This window comes from Polypterus senegalus, chromosome 9 (genome assembly GCF_016835505.1).
Source record: "Polypterus senegalus isolate Bchr_013 chromosome 9, ASM1683550v1, whole genome shotgun sequence".
NCBI classification, from domain to species: Eukaryota; Metazoa; Chordata; class Cladistia; order Polypteriformes; family Polypteridae; genus Polypterus; species Polypterus senegalus.
In genome coordinates this window covers 75,857,096-75,878,320 of record NC_053162.1, presented here as the reverse complement: position 1 = coordinate 75,878,320, position 21,225 = coordinate 75,857,096, and the positions used below count along the sequence as shown (strand labels likewise).

At 40.4% G+C, this 21,225-nt stretch overlaps 1 protein-coding gene across 1 annotated transcript in view; it reads right to left on the bottom strand.

Moving 5' to 3' along the window:
• usp10 (ubiquitin specific peptidase 10) overlaps positions 1-21,225 on the bottom strand; it is a 176,833-nt gene that overhangs the window by 128,264 nt on the left and 27,344 nt on the right. Inside the window, exon 2 of the mRNA XM_039763322.1 lies at positions 13,675-13,743. Within this exon, the coding sequence (XP_039619256.1) occupies positions 13,675-13,743 (69 nt within the window). The remainder of the gene's footprint in view (positions 1-13,674; positions 13,744-21,225) is intronic.

Sequence of the window (21,225 nt, the reverse complement as noted above, 5' to 3'; positions counted from 1 at the left end):
GCTGTGCTTGTGCTAAGAAAGGGAAAATTTTAAAAATAGCGTAACATGATTCTGCGTTAACCTAATATTTTTCATACGTCCCAAACCAAGGAGATCGAAGGTAAAATGAATCGGGTAGCGTGCATACATCCCCTCTCGGGAATCGAACCTCGAATGTCGGCGTTAGAGGCGAAGACTCTACAATTGCGCCACAGCGTGTGGCTTGTCTATGCTAAAGTATGTATTGTAGATCGGGTATATATATACATTTATATATATACCGTGTACGCAGTGGAGAAGTAGAAGTTATGAAAAGAAAAGGGAACATTTTAAAAATAGCGTAACATGATTGTCAATATACAGTAATTGTTTTGTGAGTGTTATTGAATGTTGCTGTCATCAAGGATTTGATTATCATTATTTCTTTCAATCAGGCTCGTATTTGTAGGATGTGTTCAAGTTACATTCCGTGTTTGTCAATCGTTGTAAAGATAAGAGGTTTCATTCATCGATTAGTTCCTTACTGCATCAATAAACAGCTCGTCTTCCTTTTATCTGTGATGTGACAAACTGCATGCACTTTTTTTTACACTGTCTTCCTTTAGCAGGACATTCACTTTTTCCACCGTGTGCTTTGTTTCGCAGTAGCTGCACTTATGAATATGATTGTATGTATAAGGCGCTTCATATTTTTTGCTGCCTTCTCAATTGTGTAATTGGTTTTGTTCAGCACTCTTTGGAACTGTTGCTTTTGTCTGCGCATTGCGTCAGTTCCGTGAGCAGCTTGGTGTTCTTGCATCGAAGGTTCCCAGCTGTACTGGTGCCATCTCGTGTAATGTCAGCTAAGACCCAGCACTTAAAAGTTTCTCTCACAGTTTCAATGAGTTTGTGCCAAACACCACCCTGACCATCTCATCTTCCTCTGCATAAGCACAGTCCTTCACCCGTGAACATTTACGGCAGTGTTTGTATTGGATTGCGCTGATGGGCGACCTTATATGGGCAGGCACTAAATTACAAACGCTAGTGGCAGCCTGTCTATGAACTTAATTTAATATAAACTTACGGTTCACGCCGTGCTTTGTTTCCGCAGTAGCTGTACTTATGAATATGCTTGTATGCATCATTTGCTTCATAATGTTTTTCTGCCTTCTCAATTGTGAAATGGCGTTTTGTGCTCATCGCTGTTTGGAGTTCTTCCTTGTTCTCTACGTACTTACGTAGGAGGCGATGATGTCACACGAAACTCCGCCCCCCACGGCCATCTCCAACTCAAGACTCCATTACATTATATGGGGAAAAATAGCTTCCAGTTATGACCCTTATGCGTAGAATTTCGAAATGAAACCTGCCCAACTTTTGTAAGTAAGCTGTAAGGAATAAGCCTGCCAAATTTCAGCCTTCTACCTACACGGGAAGTTGGAGAATCAGTGATGAGTCAGTGAGTGAGGGCTTTGCCTTTTATTAGTATAGATAGAATATAATAATATTCTTTAATATTGACTACTTGGAAACTGAGTTAGAGAGAGCTATAATGTACAGTTGAAAGTGAGACTGTACGTTTTCGTACACCTTTGCTAAAAACTCAAACTTACTCAATTTCACACAATCACATTACCAAACAAAATGTGATGAATTAAGTCAATCAGTGTATCGACTAAATTTCCACAACAGCCCTCCTCCAAAATAATGTACAAGAGACAGGGTATTTCAACTTTTAATCACTTTATTATATTTACATAAGGTCAAATAAGTTTACATACACCAAGTTAATATTTGGTGGTATTTCCTTTGAATTGCTTAACCTTAAGTTAATGCTTAGCATAGGCGCCCACAAGTTTCTCATAACATTTTGCTGGAATTTTAGCTCATTCCTCTTGATAGAACTGTTGTAACGGGAGTCAAATGTGCTCAATCACATTTGTTCAGCGTTAGCGCAGTTCACAGATTTTCCATAGGATTCAAGTCAGAGCTTTGTGATGGCCACTCCAAGATTGTCACATTGTTGTCCGTGAGTCATTTCAATAACTTGGGAGCAAGGTTGTCAAAAGTTTCAAATTATTAATAAGTATCAACTGAAACATTTTAAAAATTGTTTCAACACTCATTTTTCATGGTATCGATTCTACATAATCAATGCACTTCTGATTTGCTGTTGAGTCTTATAGGCTACCAAAGGGCATAGCTAGTGTTGCAACCCCAATTTGTGCAGTATTTTTACTGTATATTTTTAAATTATGGAATCAGTATAAGCCTGTACACTGATCACCCGCTATATCGCGGTTCAGCTATTGCACCCCCGATACATCGCAGATTATTTACTACTACTACTACTACTAGGGGGCTACCCCCACCACTCTGCTCGCACACCCCCGGGTTTAGTTTACCGGATAAACAATTTAAAGAGATTGTTATTGTGGCACACGGCTGGGGGTGGTACCCAGCCGGGATGCACAGGAGGACCGGAGGTGGGCTTGTGCCTCCTCCAGACCACAAGGGGGCGACCACCCTGGTTGTGTTGGGGGCCATGGGTAGAGGCACCCACCAGGGGGTGCCCCAATGCCTTGGGAGCCCTGGACCTCAGCACTTCCGCCACACCAGAAAGTGCTGGGGAGAGGATCAGGAACACCTGGAGGGCTTCCGGCAACACAGCAGGTGCTTCCGCCACACGGGGGTGTGTCGACGAAGGCTCCTCAGGAAGCACCTGGAGCCCATCTGGGGGTGCATATAAGGGGCCGCCTCCCTCCATTCGATGGCAAGAGTCGGGTGGAAGTGGACGGAGCTCAGAGGAGGAGAGGAGGCAGTCTGAAGACTGAAAAGGCATTGTTGTGCGGGCAGTGCTTAAAGGGGTGATTGGTGCTGAGGCACTGGGTTCGTGCATTTTACTGTGAATAAGACTAAATAAACGTGTGTGCGTGTGTGTGTGTGGTGAAACCAGCATGTCTACCTGTCTGTGTCGGGCTGTACCCCACAATGGCATCCCAGATGGGAATCTCTGCCTGGTTTAAAGGCAGGGACCCCAAAAAAATAATTTTATGGGCAGTCTGGAACAGCAGGTTAGCCCACACACCGCGGCGCATGCACAACCCTGCGAGAGCGAATCACCTCGTGGACCGCCACCGGTCCACCAAAGAACCATATTCCCCTGGTGCGGGGAGACGACAAAGGACATTTCCGGACTGCAGCGGTCTCCTACAGGCCCACGGTCACTGCGGACGTCCTGGATGGCAGCGCGGTGAGGACAGCGCCACAGAGAGATGGGACCCGGGAGGTAAGTGCCCTGCCCCATGACGAACGGCCCTGCGGAGGCACACTTTTTGTGTTGCAGGCAGGGACTGCCCGGATCTGTGTCAGTGGCAACAGCTTGACGATCTTCGGGCTGTCGTTGGTGCAGACGCGGCAGCGCGAGGGGCTGCGAAGACGGAGTCGCTGCAGCTCGACATGCCACAGCAGCCGAGAAGCTGCTTGGAGCCACGTCCCCACACCAGGAGAAACTGCGGACCGGAAGTCTCGCTCCGAGTCAGGCACGGGATTGGTTGGTGTGTATGGTGTGCCCGCCGATGATTGGATGAAGGCGGGCCCCAAGAATGTCAATCCTGTGCTGAAGGACCCGTGAAGACGCTGCGACAGTGGGCAGATATAAATATATACAGAGTAAGGGAGAATCGGTCTTGGCCACCGTGCTGCTGCTCAGTTTCAGGTTGATGGGAATCTTCTTAAAGCCTAAGCCATCTTTATGTAGAGCAACAATTCTTTTTTTCAGATCCTCAGAGAGTTCTTTGCCATGAGGTGCCATGTTGAACTTCCAGTGACCAGTGTAAGAGCGATAACACCAAACACACCTGCTACCCCATTCACACCTGAGACCTTGTAACACTAAATTAGTCACAAGACACCGGGGAGGGAAAATGGCTGATTGGGCACAATTTAGACATTTTTCACTCAGGGGTGTACTCACTTTTGCTGCCAGCGATTTAGACATTAATGGCTGTGTGTTATTTAGAGGGGACAGCAAATATACACTGTTATAAAAGCTGTACACTGACTAATTTACATTGTATCAAAGTGTCATATCTTCAGTGTTGTCCCATGAAAAGATATAAAAATATTTACAAAAATGTGACGGGTGTACTCACTTTTGTGAGGATAGATATAGAGAGATAAGAGATAGATAGTATACAGTAAAATCTCTGGTCATGAACGTTTCCTAACATGTACAAATTGGGTTACGATCAAAAAGTTCAAACTTTTCCATCTGTTCACAACCATACGCTCTGGTGGCGAACAAAAACATTGGCGGCCAGTTTCCCTTTCAGTTCGTATGTGCCAATGATTTCCACACATGTTCAGTCTCTCCCTGTACATTGTTCTCAGTCAGACATACGTATGTTTGCTGTGAACTCTGTGCTCTATTTCATGTGCTATTGCATTAAGTTTGCAATTAAACATTGCGTTTAAGCAAGTTGAGAGTGGTAGTGTTAGTGAGAAGAAAGGTTTGAAAAAAACTGAAATCCAATTAAAGAAAGGAATTATTGAAAAGTATAAGCATGGTGTTCATGCCGCCGAGTACAAGAAGTCTATTCTAAAGCAGAAACAGGCCATTAAAGCAGCTGATGTTACAAAAGAAGTTACTATGTTAACCAAGCAGAGGCCTCAAGTGCTGGAAGAGGTGGAAAAACTGTTGCTAGTGTGGTTGAACGAGAAGCAACTTCCTGGGGATAGTGTAAGCGAGGCGATATTACGCAAGAAAGCTAGGAAGATTCTTGGCGATTTGCTGCAAAAAATCCTTCTACGAGTGGCAAAGGTGAGGAATTTAAAGCCAGTAGAGGATGGTTTGAAAAGTTTTGCAAGAGAAAATGGCATTCATAGTGTGTTAAAGAATGGAGAGACTGCTAGTTCCGATGCTGCAGCTGCGGAAGAATTCATGAAAACTTTCACAAAATTCGTGAGGACGAAGGCTACATTCCACAACAAGTGTTAAACTTTGACGAGACCGGATTGTTCTGGAAGAAAATGCCGAAGATGACTCACATCACCCAGGAAGAGAAGGCAATGTCCGGCCATAAACCAATGAAGGAGAGGTTAACCATTTTGCTGTGTGCTAACGCTAGTGGCGACGTAAAAATCATGCCGCTAGTCGTTTACCAATTTGAGAACCCTCGTGCTTTCAAGCAGCACAATGTAAACAAGGCCAGACTGGCTGTGATGTGGAGGGCAAACACGAAGGGTTGGGTCACAAGGACCTTGTTTTTGGAATGGCTGCATGAGGCTTTCGCTCCCACCATGAAGCGATATCTTGGAGAATAATCTGCCTGAAAAATGCCTTCTTCTCATGGACAATGCCCTGGTGCACCCTCCATAATTTGGTTGATGATATGGTCGAGGAATACGACTTTATTAAGGCTGTGTTCCTCTAAACCCCAAACCCCCTGGAACGAGTGCCAGGATTTTTTCGAGAGCCCCACCCTGACAAAGCGATTGCAAACAGAGTGATAAACATGATGAACGACCATGTCGTCTTGCATTTCCGAAATATTTTAATGCGCAGGAAAAGTACGTTGGTAAGGGTGTAGTGCAAACTCTTGCAATGTTAGTTTTCTCTGTTGTTCAAGGTTTTCTTGGTGCTATTCGTTGCTTTTACATATAGTTTACCATTACATTGTGCATTCTATTGTATAATTAACTATTTTTGTGCTTAAAAAATATATACACATACACTATATACACTCACATAAAGGATTATTAGGAACACCTGTTCAATTTCTCATTAATGCAATTATCTAATCAACCAATCACATGGCAGTTGCTTCAATGCATTTAGGGGTGTGGTCCTGGTCAAGACAATCTCCTGAACTCCAAACTGAATGTCAGAATGGGAAAGAAAGGTGATTTAAGCAATTTTGAGCGTGGCATGGTTGTTGGTGCCAGACGAGCCGGTATGACTATTTCACAATTTGCTCAGTTACTGGGATTTTCATGCACAACTATTTCTAGGGTTTACAAAGAATGGTGTGAAAAGGGAAAAACATCCAGTATGCGGCCGTCCTGTGGGCGAAAATGCCTTGTTTATGCTAGAGGTCAGAGGAGAATGGGCTGACTGATTCAAGCTGATAGAAGAGCAACTTTGACTGAAATAACCACTCGTTACAACTGAGGTATGCAGCAAAGCATTTGTGAACCCACAACACGCACAACCTTGAGGCGGATGGGCTACAACAGCAGAAGACCCCACCGGGTACCACACATCTCCACTACAAATAGGAAAAAGAGGCTACAATTTGCACAAGCTCACCAAAATTGGACAGTTGAAGACTGGAAAAATGTTGCCTGGTCTGATGAGTCTCGATTTCTGTTGAGACATTCAAATGGCAGAGTCAGAATTTGGTGTAAACAGAATGAGAACATGGATCCATCATGCCTTGTTACCACTATGCAGGCTGGTGGTGGTGGTGTAATGGTGTGAGGGATGTTTTCTTGGCACATTTTAGGCCCCTTAGTGCCAACTGGGCATCGTTTAAATGCCACGGGCTACCTGAGCATTGTTTCTGACCATGTCCATCCCTTCATGACCACCATGTACCCATCCTCCGATGGCTACTTCCAGCAGGATAATGCACCATGTCACAAAGCTTGAATCATTTCAAATTGGTTTCTTGAACATGACAATGAGTTCACTGTACTAAAATGGCCCCCACAGTCACCAGATCTCAACCCAATAGAGCATCTTTGGGATATGGTGGAACGGGAGCTTCGTGCCCTGGATGTGCATCCCACAAATCTCTGCAAGATGCTATCCTATCAATATGGGCCAACATTTCTAAAGAATGCTTTCAGCACCTTGTTGAATCAATGCCACATAGAATTAAGGCAGTTCTGAAGGCGAAAGGGGGTCAAACACCGTATTAGTATGGTGTTCCTAAGAATCCTTTAGGTGAGTGTATATTTACATACATTTCGTATGGTCTGGAATGGATTCATTGTATTTACATACAATCTTATGGGGGAAATTACGTTCGGGTAGCGACCAAATCGGGTCGCATCCAGAGTTTTGGAACGAATTATCGCTGTGACCAGAGGTACCACTGTATGTATATAGAGAGAGAGAGATATCCATCTATATCAATAGATATATATCTATGTCTATATTGATATACAGTAGATCGATATAGATAATTACTTTATTTTTTTTAGAGGCAACAATAGGCCAAGTAATTTTCAAATTCTGTATTTATAAAAAGATATAAGCAATAAACTCATGACTCACATAAGAAACATTGAAAAACATCAAAACAAAGGCTGTATAACAGGAGTTTGGAAATGTTGCATACCTGAGACTGGGTTCACTGACAAACCAGGTTTTAACAGCATGTTGTTACAAAATCAGCTCTGAACAGTTTAAACAGAAATGTTCTGAATTATTTTGAATTCACTAATATAGCTGTATATATTTAATAATGTTTGAATGTTTATATTTTTATTAATTTTAAGCTGTAATTTTCACTTAACAGAAATACCAAAATCAACTTAGAATGTGCACATGCTAAGGATAAATCATGATTTTATGGTAACATTCTTTAAAAACTCTATGCTGAAATTTATCCAAGATTATAAACCACCCATCTGTTACACTTGGGGTTGGGGGGTGTCCAACTCAGCCACACAATGTTCAAACCCTGCACTGTATTTTGATATTTAAGAATGCCAGTACTTGTTTACTTAATGATAACAGGGTTAACAACTATTTGATAGATATACCACTATTTTTAAACTGTTGTTACTATTAGTATTTAAATATTTTTACATTGCATTACAGAAAAAGACACAATATTGTTCACCTCAGTAATGGAGGTACTTTAACAAAAAACCACCGAATGGAATTTATTTTTGTATCATGGTATAAAAAGGTATTGAGTACTGTAAAATTTCACTGGTATGAATATCAAATACAAAAATTCTGGTAATGTAAAATCAAAATGATAGTACTGGCTTTTGCAAAACTTCTTGATGTACTGGTCAGATTTAATATGATATACTAGCCGAATCCCGCCGTAGCATACGGCGGTGTAAGAATAGGAACAGAAAACAGTGAGAAAGGAATTCAGAAATTAAGAAAGAAATACTTCTTGAAAGACGCAGTTGTGAAAAGGTGTTTTGGTGGTGACGACAGATAAGAGTCGAAAGATCTAACCCTAGAAAAAGCCACGTACAACTGACCGTGGCTGAACACTGGTTGTAAGAATTATTGTGAAGAGTAAACAGCATGTGGGTATGAGGAAGGCCGCGCTTCTGAAATTAGATTACGTAAATATAATCAATAACAACCTCAAAAAGATGTTGTTGTACAATGTCCAAGTAATTGCTGCAGCTTAATCCAAAAGACTACAATATCAGGTCTGTGCTCCGGTCTTTGGGTATTTGACAGTGAATGTAGAAATTCCGGCCAAGCAGGATTACATGTGAAAGTGATAAATAAATGAGGCAATCCAAATTGACGTACTATGGCCATGGCATCCCGATAGTTTTGATGTACGTATCTTGGAGTTCCTGGAAATGTGGATGGTAATATGATCATTTTGTCTACACGTATGTTATTTTCAGCGTTTGCTTGCAGTGTGTCTGACAGTCCATTGTATTGTTCCACACACAAATCTTGTTGATCTAATCTGAGATAGTTTAGACGCGCGCCCTCTGTTTTAACATATGCATCTACAACGTACTGTTGGAATAGTTTGCCACTGGAATGTAAAATACTACATGTATTCCTCATTGCTAATCTGTACGCATAAAATTGGCAGTTCTTTTATCGGGAACATGTTGTAAATCTTTGTGCCAGCCAATGTCTCCGTAAGGGAATAAAAGTGGGTAAACCATAGGATCGCAATTCATATTGAGCGTGGAAATCGGTTTACAGGAGTTGCCTGTGGGACAGATGCAAATGTCCCTTTCGGCAGGCGGTTCGCCATCTTGTCTGACGAAAATTGCTGCAACATTGGTGTGACATGTCGGGGCATTGTATCGTCATAAATCCTGCCTAGGGTTTTCCTCAAAAAGCATTCGTACAGATCCTGTTGGATTGGACTGAGCGATTTCATGCATGTGTTTGTATGATTTAGCGAAGGGTTGTGGACGCGGAATGATGATTAGAGATGGCGGGCGGGGCTCTGTCGTGCATACCCCATGGTCAGGAGACTTGGTCATACATACACATATATACATACATATACACATATATACATACATATACATATATATACATACATATATACATACACATATATATACATACATATATATATATGTGTATATATATATATATATATATATATGTGTATATATATATATATATATATATATGTATATATATATATATATGTATATATATATGTATATGTATGTGTATATATATATATATATATATATATATGTATATGTATATGTATATAATATACATACACATATATATACATATACATATATATACATACACATATATATACATACACATATATATACATACACATATATATATACATATACATATACATACACATATATATATACACACACATATATACATACACATATATACATACACATATATATATATTTATTTAAAGTTATTTTTTGCGATTTTCCTTTTGATGTGCAATCTGCCACTGTTGAAATAAACCTACCATTGAAATGATACTGTTCTAAAACTTTTCATTTCTTTGTCATTGGACAAACTTACAAAATCAGTGAGGGGTCAAATAATTATTTCCTCCGCTGTATGTATATGTATATGTATATATACACACATACATACTGCTCAAAAAAATTAAAGGAACACTTTGAAAACACATCAGATCTCAATGGGAAAAAGAAATCCTCCTGGATATCTATACTGATATAGACTAGGTAATGTGTTAGGAATGAAAGGATGCCACATCGTTTGATGGAAATGAAAATGATCAACCTACAGAGCCCTGAATTCAAAGACGCCCCAAAAATTAGAGTGAAAAAATGATGTGGCAGGCTAGTCCATTTTGCCAAAATTTAATTGCAGCAACTCAAAATTGTACGCAGCACTTTGTATGGCCCCTGTGTTCTTGTATACATGCCTGACAACATCGGTGCATGCTTCTAATGAGATGACAGATGGTGTTGTGGGGGATTTCCTCCCAGATCTGGACCAGGGCATCACTGAGCTCCTGGACAGTGAGGTGCAGCCTGGTGGCATTGGATGGACCAAAACAATGTCCCAGAGGTGTTCTATTGGATTTAGGTCAGGAAAGTGTGGTGGCCAGTCAATGGTATCAATTTCTTCATCCTCCAGGAACTGCCTGCATACTCTCACCACATGAGGCCAGGAATTGTCGTGCACCAGGAGCCACTGTACCAGCATAGGGTCTGACAATGGGTCCAAGGATTTCATCCTGATACCTAATGGCAGCCAAGGTGCCTTTGTCAAGCCTGTAGCGGTCTGTGTGACCCTCCATGGATATGCCTCCCCAGACAATCATTAACCCACCACCAAACTGCTCATGCTGAATGATGTTACAGGCAGCATAATGTTCTCCATGGCTTCTCCAGACCCTTTCACTTCTGTCACGTGCTCAGGGTGAACCTGCTCTCATCTGTAAAAAGCACAGGGCACCAGTGGTGCATCTGCCAATTCTGGTATTCTATGGCGAATGCCAATCGAGCTGCATTCTGCTGGGCAGTGAGCTCAGGGCCCATTAGAGGACATGGGGCCCTTGGGTCACCCTCATGAAGTCTTTCTGGTTGTTTGGTCAGAGACATTCACACCAGTGGCCTGCTGGAGGTCATTTTGTAGGGCTCTGGCAGTGCTCATCCTGTTCCTCCTTGCCCAAAGGAGCAGATACTGGTCCTGCTGATGGGTTATGGACCTTCTATGGCCCTCTCCAGCTCTCCTAGAGTAACTGCTTGTCTCCTAGAATCTCCTCCATGCCCTTGAGACTGAGCAGGGAGACACAGCAAACCTTCTGGCAATGACACGTATTGATGTGCCATCCTGGAGAAGTTGGACTACCTGTGCAACCTCTGTAGGGTCCAGGTATCGCCTCACGCTACCAGTAGTGACACTGACTGTAGCCAAATGCAAAACTAGTGAACAAACAGTCAGAAAAGATGAGGAGGGAAAAATGTCAGTGGCCTCCACCTGTTAAACCATTCCTGTTTTGGGGGTCATCTCATTGTTGCCCCTCTAGTGCATCTGTTGTTAATTTCATTTTCATATATATATATATATATATATACACACACACACACACACAGCCGGAATCAAAAAGAACAATGAAAAATCAACGTGGCTCAGAGGTTCAAATGGAATGTAGCAGAGACGAAAGCGACTGAGACTGTTTGGTGAGGTGTTGTGTGCGGACACATGAGCAGGCAGTACGCATGCCTCGAGAGCGAGGGTGGACGCGGAAGGAGGATTAGAGTTGGTGGGTGGGGCCCTGTCATGCGTATCCCATGATGCGGGAGGAGGGTTAGAGTTGGCGGGCGTGGCTCTGTCGTACGTATCCCATGGGAAGCATAACACATTACTTAGACAACTTAACATAACCGTAAACTTTTTCAGCAAGACCACAAATAACACTCCACATTGACAAAATGTATTACAAGTACAGTGGAACCTCGGTTCACGACCATAATTCGTTCCAGAACTTTGGTTGTAAACCGAGTTGGTCGTGAACTGAAGCAGTTTCCATAGGATTGTATGTAAATACAATTAATCCGTTCCAGACCGTACAAACTGTATGTAAATATGTAAAAATATGTAAAGATTAAGCACAAATATAGTTAATTACACCATAGAATCCACAGTGTAATAGTAAACTAATGTAAAAACATTGAATAACACTGACACAAAACACCCAGGCTCCCTGATCAGCTACACGAGCTGGCTCACTCACGCTCTCTCTCTGTAGCACACACACCAACAAAGCCACTCCCTCCCTACCTACCTCGCGCAGCATTTTTTTTTTAAAATGAGTTTTAAGCACAGCAGAAAAAAAAAGGAACAACAAATCCGAAGCGCTTGAAAAAACCAACTCACAAGCAAACAAAAAAGTAAGATTGCAGGAGATCACACGATGAAGTCCTCCATGTAAACAATTTTTTTTAATGAGTTTTAAGCACAAGGAAAAAAGCGAACATTTGAAAAAAGAGAAAAATAACATTTCAACAAATCGCATTATGAACTAAAAAATTAAACTTTTGAAAAATCGGTAATACAAAAACCACCAAGAAAACTAACCTTGCATGAAACGAGTTCTGGCATGAAGCGTTTTCCTTCAGGTGTTTTCTCTCTTGTGATTTCTTGGGTTTCTGGTGCTTTTAGCTGTTTAGCTGGTGGGAGCGAAAGCCTCATGCAGCCATTCCAAAAATAAAGTTCTTGTGACCCAACCCTTCGTGTTTGCCCTCCACATTACTGGCCGTCTGGCTTTGTTTACATTATGCTGCTTGAAAGCACGAGGGTTCTCAGATTGGTAAATGAGTAAACTGGTAAACAGTTTTTCCACCTCTTGTAATTTCTTTTACTTCGATTTCAATTTTCTTCAAAACTTACTTCTTACCACTCTCCACTTGCTTAAAAGCCATAGTTAACTGCAAAAGCACACGAAATACTGTAGAGCACAAAGAGTGCACGTCTTATTGAAAACAATGAACGAGCGGCTTTGCTTAAATGAAAAAGCATAGCAGCTCTCTTTCTCTCTCAGGCTGCCTGTGGTGGGGGTTGTGATTCGCTTGCACTACAGCCTACAGATAGGCAGGCAAACACGTGCAGCAATATCCTCCTCCATGGGCACGTGCTCGCTCGCGCTCTCTCTCTCTCTCTCAGCTCAGGAGACAAGGGAAACTGGCTTGTTCAACAAACACGTGAAGCAATCTCCCCCCCCCCCCACCGACAGGCACGTGCTCGCTCGGTCTTACTCTCTCAGCTCAGACAGGCAAGGGAAACTGGCTTGTTCGTATACCGAGTGTGTGGTTGTGAACCGAGGCAAAAGTTTGGCAAGCTCTTTGGTCGTGAACCGAGTTGTACGTGAACCGGGACGTTCGTGAACCGAGGTTCCACTGTAGGACAATCCCTGCCCCACCATTTAATGCTGGTTGGTCATATAATTACATTCAGTTTTAACATGATTAATTGATGGTCTTCAACCAAACTGCAATACACTAGGAGCAGTCACTAAATGAAACACAATACGTTCACCTTTAGCTACGGCACACGATCTATGGACGTGAATTGAAATGCAGTCCACTTTCTTTTGCAGTCTTCAGGGATTTAACACTACAATATCAATTTATAAAAAATTGTTAACTCGTATATCCAACCTATATTTGTACAAAATTTGGCAGTACTTGGTTAGGTATAACAAAAAAGTAACTTGTCTGCTAAATGCAACATTCTTTATATATATATATATATATATATATATATATATATATATATATATATATATATATATATATATATATATATATATATATATATAAAAAAACAACGTTTTGACTATGAAAGCAACATTACTCAATAGCACACATTTTGTAAATACACACTATTAAAGGGTTCACAAATTTCAAAACAATTGGTTGTATTTGTGTGTAAGAAATTCACATTTAAGCACGGTTCACAAAATTAAGCATATATGGCATCTACAAACCTAGTATATACTGAAAAATACTTACCTCAACAAAACATCGAGGAGACACAAAGAACTGGTTAAACTCATCAGCACTGAATTCGCCAAAGATATACTGCAAAGAAATACAAAGTTGTGTTATGAAGTTAAATGAATCTTGTTTTTACACAAATGCACCAGTTTAATCTCTGGACACAACCAAAATGAATAACAATTCTGTTGAAATGCTGCATGAGACACGTGTTTATTTGGTTGACCATGTATACAGTACATCATGTCGGCCTATAACAAGGTGAGAGCCAGAGAGTTTAAGGGAAAGTTTAAGTAACTTCTTGCCTAGGATTAGCAATAAAAGATTTGGGGAGTCTTGTTTCAGGCTGGTGGGTCGCAGAGGTAGCTTGACTGTTACTCCACATTCACCACATTAAGCTTGAGTTGAGAGTAACACGACAGACAAGAGGAGGAGTCCAGGTTTCAAAGGAAAATACAGGTACTTGAGACTGTACCCGTCTTCCCTACACAGTAATAAAGACTTTATTAAAAACAGGAGCTGTAAGGAGCTGTGACACAGGCAGTTGTCTTGCATTAGCTCCCATCTTCAGATCAGAAAACCACCAGCAGCTCAGAATCATCGCTGTGGCAGTCATGGTCTGGAGAAGAGAGATCAGGAGAGTGCAAGGAACAGCAGATCAAAGCCTGCTGTTAAATGTTCTAAACATTTTGTGACAAGCATGTTATGCAGTATGTCTGATCTTGCAGAGGACAACAACTTACTTAGCTTTTGGTTTATTGTTTATCAGATGCAGCAGTGCAGCTATGGAGCCGTTCTTGCGACTCTGACCTTAGAGACGGCAAATCACCAGCAACCCAGGTCACAATAGTATATGTATTTTCACCATATTCATTATAACAAAATACTTTTGTAGTCCCAAGATGTTTAACAGGATTCCACATGTATAACTTGAAGTTACCAACTAGAACATTTAAAATTTGTAAAAATAACTCAAACTTTCCCATATATGCAATTACAGTACCAGGGAATTACCTGCTGCCATGTGCAATGACAGGCCATTCCTTCTCGTAACTGTTCTGCCAAACAACTAAACTTTTATCCCTGCTGCTAGATTAAATTTCTATATGTCATACAAGTGCAAGTAGCATGGACCAGCAAAGCAACTTTCAAATTTAGCAACCATTTCAGGTTTAAACCCACTTCATCAATAAAAGCAGTCATATTTATTATCTTAAACAATATCAGCATTTTAATTGTTCTTGTACTGTATTTTGCACTTGATTATGAAATGATAGTGACCAACTGCCTTATCATTTTGAAGCGAAAAGTATTACTGAATGCTTGCCTGCAAACAGAAAAATGATGAAATATAGCCACTAAATAATCCAAACATTAACTAGGCACAGTTCAGACACTGCACATGCACAGAATTTGATGAAAACTGTAATGATAATCAATGCAGGCGTTTCCATTTTCTAAGCCTGACTTTTCCAGTCTGAAGGCATGTTGACCACATTTTAGCCAAAAACTGAATAATGAACATAGCCGTGACTGTTTAGGTCCATATGTTTGCAGTTGTGGTCAGATAAACAGGCCATGTTGTATATAAATGGACAACATTTAATGGTCAGATCACTAATCTTTAACCACACAATTAAAAACATACTTGTCACTGCACACGTTTATCAAAACATTTGGACTAAATAAACAGCATTTTCAATAATCAAACAATGGCTTTAATACATTTGTTTAGTTGATCAGCTTCTTGGGTACATCCTTTTCAATTATAACACCACACTGTACACTGCTAGTGTAATTCTCCCCCCACTGACTAAATTTTGAAAAACAAAAAAAAAATTACATTTTAATTTGTAAAATATAATAGGATTACTGTATTAACCTATTTATACACCAATTAATAAGAGTCTATAAATTAGATCTGCTCCAATAAAGGAACCTTGCAAAGAATTCCTCTACCTGCCCTGTAGGTCTGTATTACAGGATAGTTCAATCCAAAAGTAAACAATCACCACTGATCATAATAAAAAGCAAAGACCAATATACAGAATATAATAGATATGAAAAACCTTACAATACCACATAGATTACTTGGAATACAAAAGTAAAATCTTAACAAGGCAGGAAACAGCCCAGGAGAGAACAATTAGTCCATTAAAGGTTCCACACATTCACACCAATTTTGCAATCACAAATAACTTGACCTATAAGGCTCATGTAAGGAAAACAGGAGGAACTGTATTCTGGATGTAGCAATACTAACTACTAACTTAAAAGAAGTGGTGAGGCAGCCTTCTGTTGTTATGCACCTAAAATCTGGAATAGCTTACCAATAGAAATTTGCCAGGCTAATATGGAGGAGCACTTTATAAAAAAAAAAAAAAAGGTTAAAAACACCTTATTTTAATAAGGCTTTCTTATAGTTTCATTTTAGTGTAACCCTGATATTCTGAATATGCGTTTAACTATCTATTTTTTCCCCCTCATGGCTCCAAAATCCATACTCACCCCTACTTTCTCTGCTATTCATTTTCCAGTTTTCTGTAGTGGCGAGCTGCACCACCACCACCACCTGATCAAAGCACTGTGCAGTCCCTACATTGATGAATTGAAGGCCAGAGGTCCCCATGACCATCATTGTCTAATTCTTCTACATGAAGCCTAAAAACCCATGAGGACCGATTTAGATCATTTATGTTAGCTAGAATGCTTAGTGGGGACTGAGCGATCTAATGGCGTCAGAACCTTTGCAGATTTTGTTATTTTTTTTCTCCAGCCCTCTGGAGTTTTTTTTGTTTCTCTGTCCTCCCTGGCCATCAGACATTACTTTATCCTTTGTTAATTAGTATTGCCTAATTTTATTTTTATATTTATCTTGTAAAGCACTTTGAGCTGCATCACTTGTATGAAAACGCGCTATATAAATAAATATTGTAACCACAGCAGTAAGTATGAAAAATTGCACATTTAAGTGGCATAAATAGATGTGCTGCAAGTCACCAAAGAGAAAGAACATGATTCAACTAATACTGGCAATTAATTGCAGCTAAGTGTTTGACAAAGATGTGAAATACTGTATAAGCATTCACCATAAAGAGAAGGAAGTAAAAGTATCCAAATTCATTTTATTACTTCGAATAACACATAGTTTCATTACTGAATTAACTGTGCTAATGGAGTAAACTTTTTTCTTTAATTTGAATCAATGTGTTTAATATTCAGAAACTTTAAATGTTTTCGTTTTTTCCTTAGTTATCAGACAGACCATAATGGGACCTATAACAATTTCCTAAAAGTTAATATGAATGTTTTTAAAAAGAGTCCCTGTGCATGAATAAATGTGTGAATCTTTAAAATTGTGTGCATGTGAATGAGCAAGCCACCTTCTATGATAGACCATAATATCAGAAAATTGTTAAGTTTAGAGCAAAATGAAAAATCTCTCGGCCTAAGACTGAGAAATCCTGACAACAAACAAGCCAGAGGAAATTTTTACTTGGTGCCTTGAGTACTGGGGTAACTGTTTAAAAAAATGCTTAGTAGACAATGATTGAGACTATCAATAAAGTAAATTAGATAAGCAGGCAAGATTTATCTGAGTGTAGCCAAAGATACTCTTGAGCTTGCCCACAAAGGTCCTTGATGCAAGGAACCAAAGCCAGTGAGAACCACCGACAACTAATAGCATGATGTTTTGTTTTGGATGCAAACAAAGTCTAGGAGGAGGACTTAGTAGGGGGATAATGGCTCATAAACCACTCATTAAAATGAGCTAAAGTGTCCAACCACTCAATGAAAACACTCTTGTCGGTGAAGTGTTCTAGTAGAGCAAGTGCAGCCATTGCTCCTCATTCTTCAAAGACTTTTGCCCATACAGTATACCCTAATCTAATTAGCATTTATGCTAGACCAATTAGGTAAACATTATACATTAAGTACATTCTGACAACTACTGTACCTCTGCTGTGGGTTTTAGCATGGTACGTGCAAGAGTTTTTATATACGTCACCTACTTTTATTGATAAAGACCAACAGAAGACACAAACAGCAGGATATTACTAAGAGAACAAAAGGGATGTAGAGGATGTTATAACATGCTGCAACGGTTACAGATAGAGAAGCTCAATCCATTAGGGGACACAGGTGGCTGTCTAGGGTGCCTTTTATTAAAATTAAGGGGTGTAAACTCCAGAAGACCACTTCTGTTCCTGCTGTGCTATGGACACCAAGGGGAAGCATTTAAGACAGTCAAGTGGCAAACACGTAGAACTTTTACACCCTTTTCCCCGCCATCGCTACGCACACCAAGAGCCATCATTTTGGTCACTTAAGGGATATGGAGTAGGACCCCACCCACCTAGGGCTACATGTGTGCTTCAACCAACAGGGGTTACAGCTGTCGTCAAAAGGCCGATTTATTCTTCGCGCTCAGAACGCGTACACGCCTGCATCATGGCTGCCGCACGTTCCCAGCGTTCATTTCATGCGTCCTCTGAGCAGGTCCTCAGAAATTAACGCGACGCGTGCGCGAGTTGCAGTACCAGCAAAAAGTCGGGGGGCGCAGTGTGCTAAAAGTTGGAACGTGATGTCAGAGTTTCTGTTTACTATCTACATGTGACAGCAAGCCTCTATGGAGATCCTTCGGGGATCGATGTGCGCGCTTTGCTGTTTGATGAATGGTTCAAAGTGGTGAAGCAAAATGCCGACATACAGATGCATTCGTGGTGCTTTTACATTCAAGCGTCGCATATTCCCGATCGTAATGACACGATACATTTTAAAAGTCTCACATACCATCTTTTGTGTTGTCTTTTTTATTTTTGCAACTTAACAGCAGCAACATAATTTATAGCGTTATATTTGAACCACTATTTTTTTCTCAGTGGTTCAAATATAACGCTATACAGTGGTGTGAAAAACTATTTGCCCTCTTCCTGATTTCTTATTCTTTTGCATGTTTGTCACACAAAATGTTTCTGATCATCAAAAACATTTAACCATTTGTCAGATATAACACAAGTAAACACAAAATGCAGTTTTTAAATGATGGTTTTTATTCTTTAGGGAGAAAAAAAATCCAAACCTACATGGCCCTGTGTGAAAAAGTAATTGCCTCCTTGTTAAAAAATAATTTAACTGTGGTGTATCACACCTGAGTTCAATTTCCGTAGCCACCCCCAGGCCTGATTACTGCCACACCTGTTTCAATCAAGAAATCACTTAAATAGGAGCTGCCTGACACAGAGAAGTAGACCAAAAGCACCTCAAAAGCTAGACATCATGCCAAGATCCAAAGAAATTCAGGAACAAATGAGAACAGAAGTAATTGAGATCTATCAGTCTGGTAAAGGTTATAAAGCCATTTCTAAAGCTTTGGGACTCCAGCGAACCACAGTGAGAGCCATTATTCACAAATGGCAAAAACATGGAACAGTGGTGAACCTTCCCAGGAGTGGCCCCACCAAAATTACCCCAAGAGCGCAGAGACGACTCATCCGAGAGGTCACAAAAGACCCCAGGACAACGTCTAAAGAACTGCAGGCCTCACTTGCCTCAATTAAAGTCAGTGATCACGACTCCACCATAAGAAAGAGACTGGGCAAAAACGGCCTGCATGGCAGATTTCCAAGATGCAAACCACTGTTAAGCAAAAAGAACATTAGGGCTCGTCTCACTTTTGCTAAGAAACAACTCAATGATTGCCAAGACTTTTGGGAAAATACCTTGTGGACTGATGAGACAAAAGTTGAACTTTTTGGAAGGCAAATGTCCCGTTACATCTGGCGTAAAAGGAACACAGCATTTCAGAAAAAGAACATCATACCAACAGTAAAATATGGTGGTGGTAGTGTGATGGTCTGGGGTTGTTTTGCTGCTTCAGGACCTGGAAGGCTTGCTGTGATAGATGGAACCATGAATTCTACTGTCTACCAAAAAATCCTGAAGGAGAATGTCCGGCCATCTGTTCGTCAACTCAATCTGAAGCGATCTTGGGTGCTGCAACAGGACAATGACCCAAAACACACCAGCAAATCCACCTCTGAATAGCTGAAGAAAAACAAAATGAAGACTTTGGAGTGGCCTAGTCAAAGTCCTAACCTGAATCCAATTGAGATGCTATGGCATGACCTTAAAAAGGCGGTTCATGCTAGAAAACCCTCAAATAAAGCTGAATTACAACAATTCTGCAAAGATGAGAGGGCCAAAATTCCTCCAGAGCGCTGTAAAAGACTCATTGCAAGTTATCGCAAACGCTTGATTGCAGTTATTGCTGCTAAGGGTGACCCAACCAGTTATTTAGTTCAGGGGGCAATTACTTTTTCACACAGGGCCATGTAGGTTTGGATTTTTTTTCTCCCTAAATAATAAAACCATCATTTAAAAACTGCATTTTGTGTTTACTTGTGTTATATTTGACCAATGGTTAAATGTGTTTGATGATCAGAAACATTTTGTGTGACAAACATGCAAAAGAATAAGAAATCAGGAAGGGGGCAAATAGTTTTTCACACCACTGTACATTATGTTGCTGTTGTTAAGTTGCAAAAATAAAAAAATCAACACAAAAGATGGTATGTGAGACTTTTAAAATGTATCGTGTCATTGTGTTCGGGAACTATCTACATGTGACAGAAAGCCTCTATGCCGATCCTATGGGATGGATGCTTCGATGTGGTGAAGCAAAATGCCGACATACAGATGCATTCGTGGTGCTTTTATATTCAAGCGTCGCATATTCCCGATTGTAATGACACGATACATTTTAAAAGTCTCACATACCATCTTTTGTACCGTCTATTTTTTTTTTTTTGCAACTTCACATCGGCAACATAATATATAGCGCTGTATTTGAGCCACTGAGAAAAAAAATAAGACACAGTGAAAATGTGTATTTTGTGATTAAAGTGGAAATTTCGGCTTTAATCTCGAAATGTCCACTTTAACCTCGTAGTTTACTTTATCATTAAAGCAGACCGTCGTAAACATCCCAGTTTTTAATCGCTACAAGCTTCTTGGACCTGACAGCAGCGGAAAGCAGCAACAGATCGCCACACAGAACAAATTAAATGTATGATATTCCAACTCTGCACATTTAGAATCTTTAGATTTATACTTGATATCACTTTCATGATGAAATGCATTAAAGTGTGTATGTTACATTTTACATATAATTTCGTTTAATTAATGAATACTGTTAATTACACACATGGGGGTGTCACGGTGGTGGAGCGATAGCACTGCTGTCTCGCAGGGAGTTATGTTGCTGGTATTTCCTGCTTGTATTCCACACTGTGCTCTGGTTTCCTTCCAAAGATATGCAGATATGGGGATTTGGTGCTGCTAAAATGACGCTAGTGTATGTGTGCGCTTGTATTCAACTTGCGATGAGCTGAGGCCTCGTCAAGGGACTGTTTCTCACTCGTGCCCAATGCTTGCTGGAATGGACACATCCCTGGATTGATGGATTTAATCAATAAACATCCTTTTCAGAGATATTGCGGTAAGGTGTCATCAGAATTTAATAGGTGTTCTAGGCAATTCACAACACAGAGAAGTCGAACATGT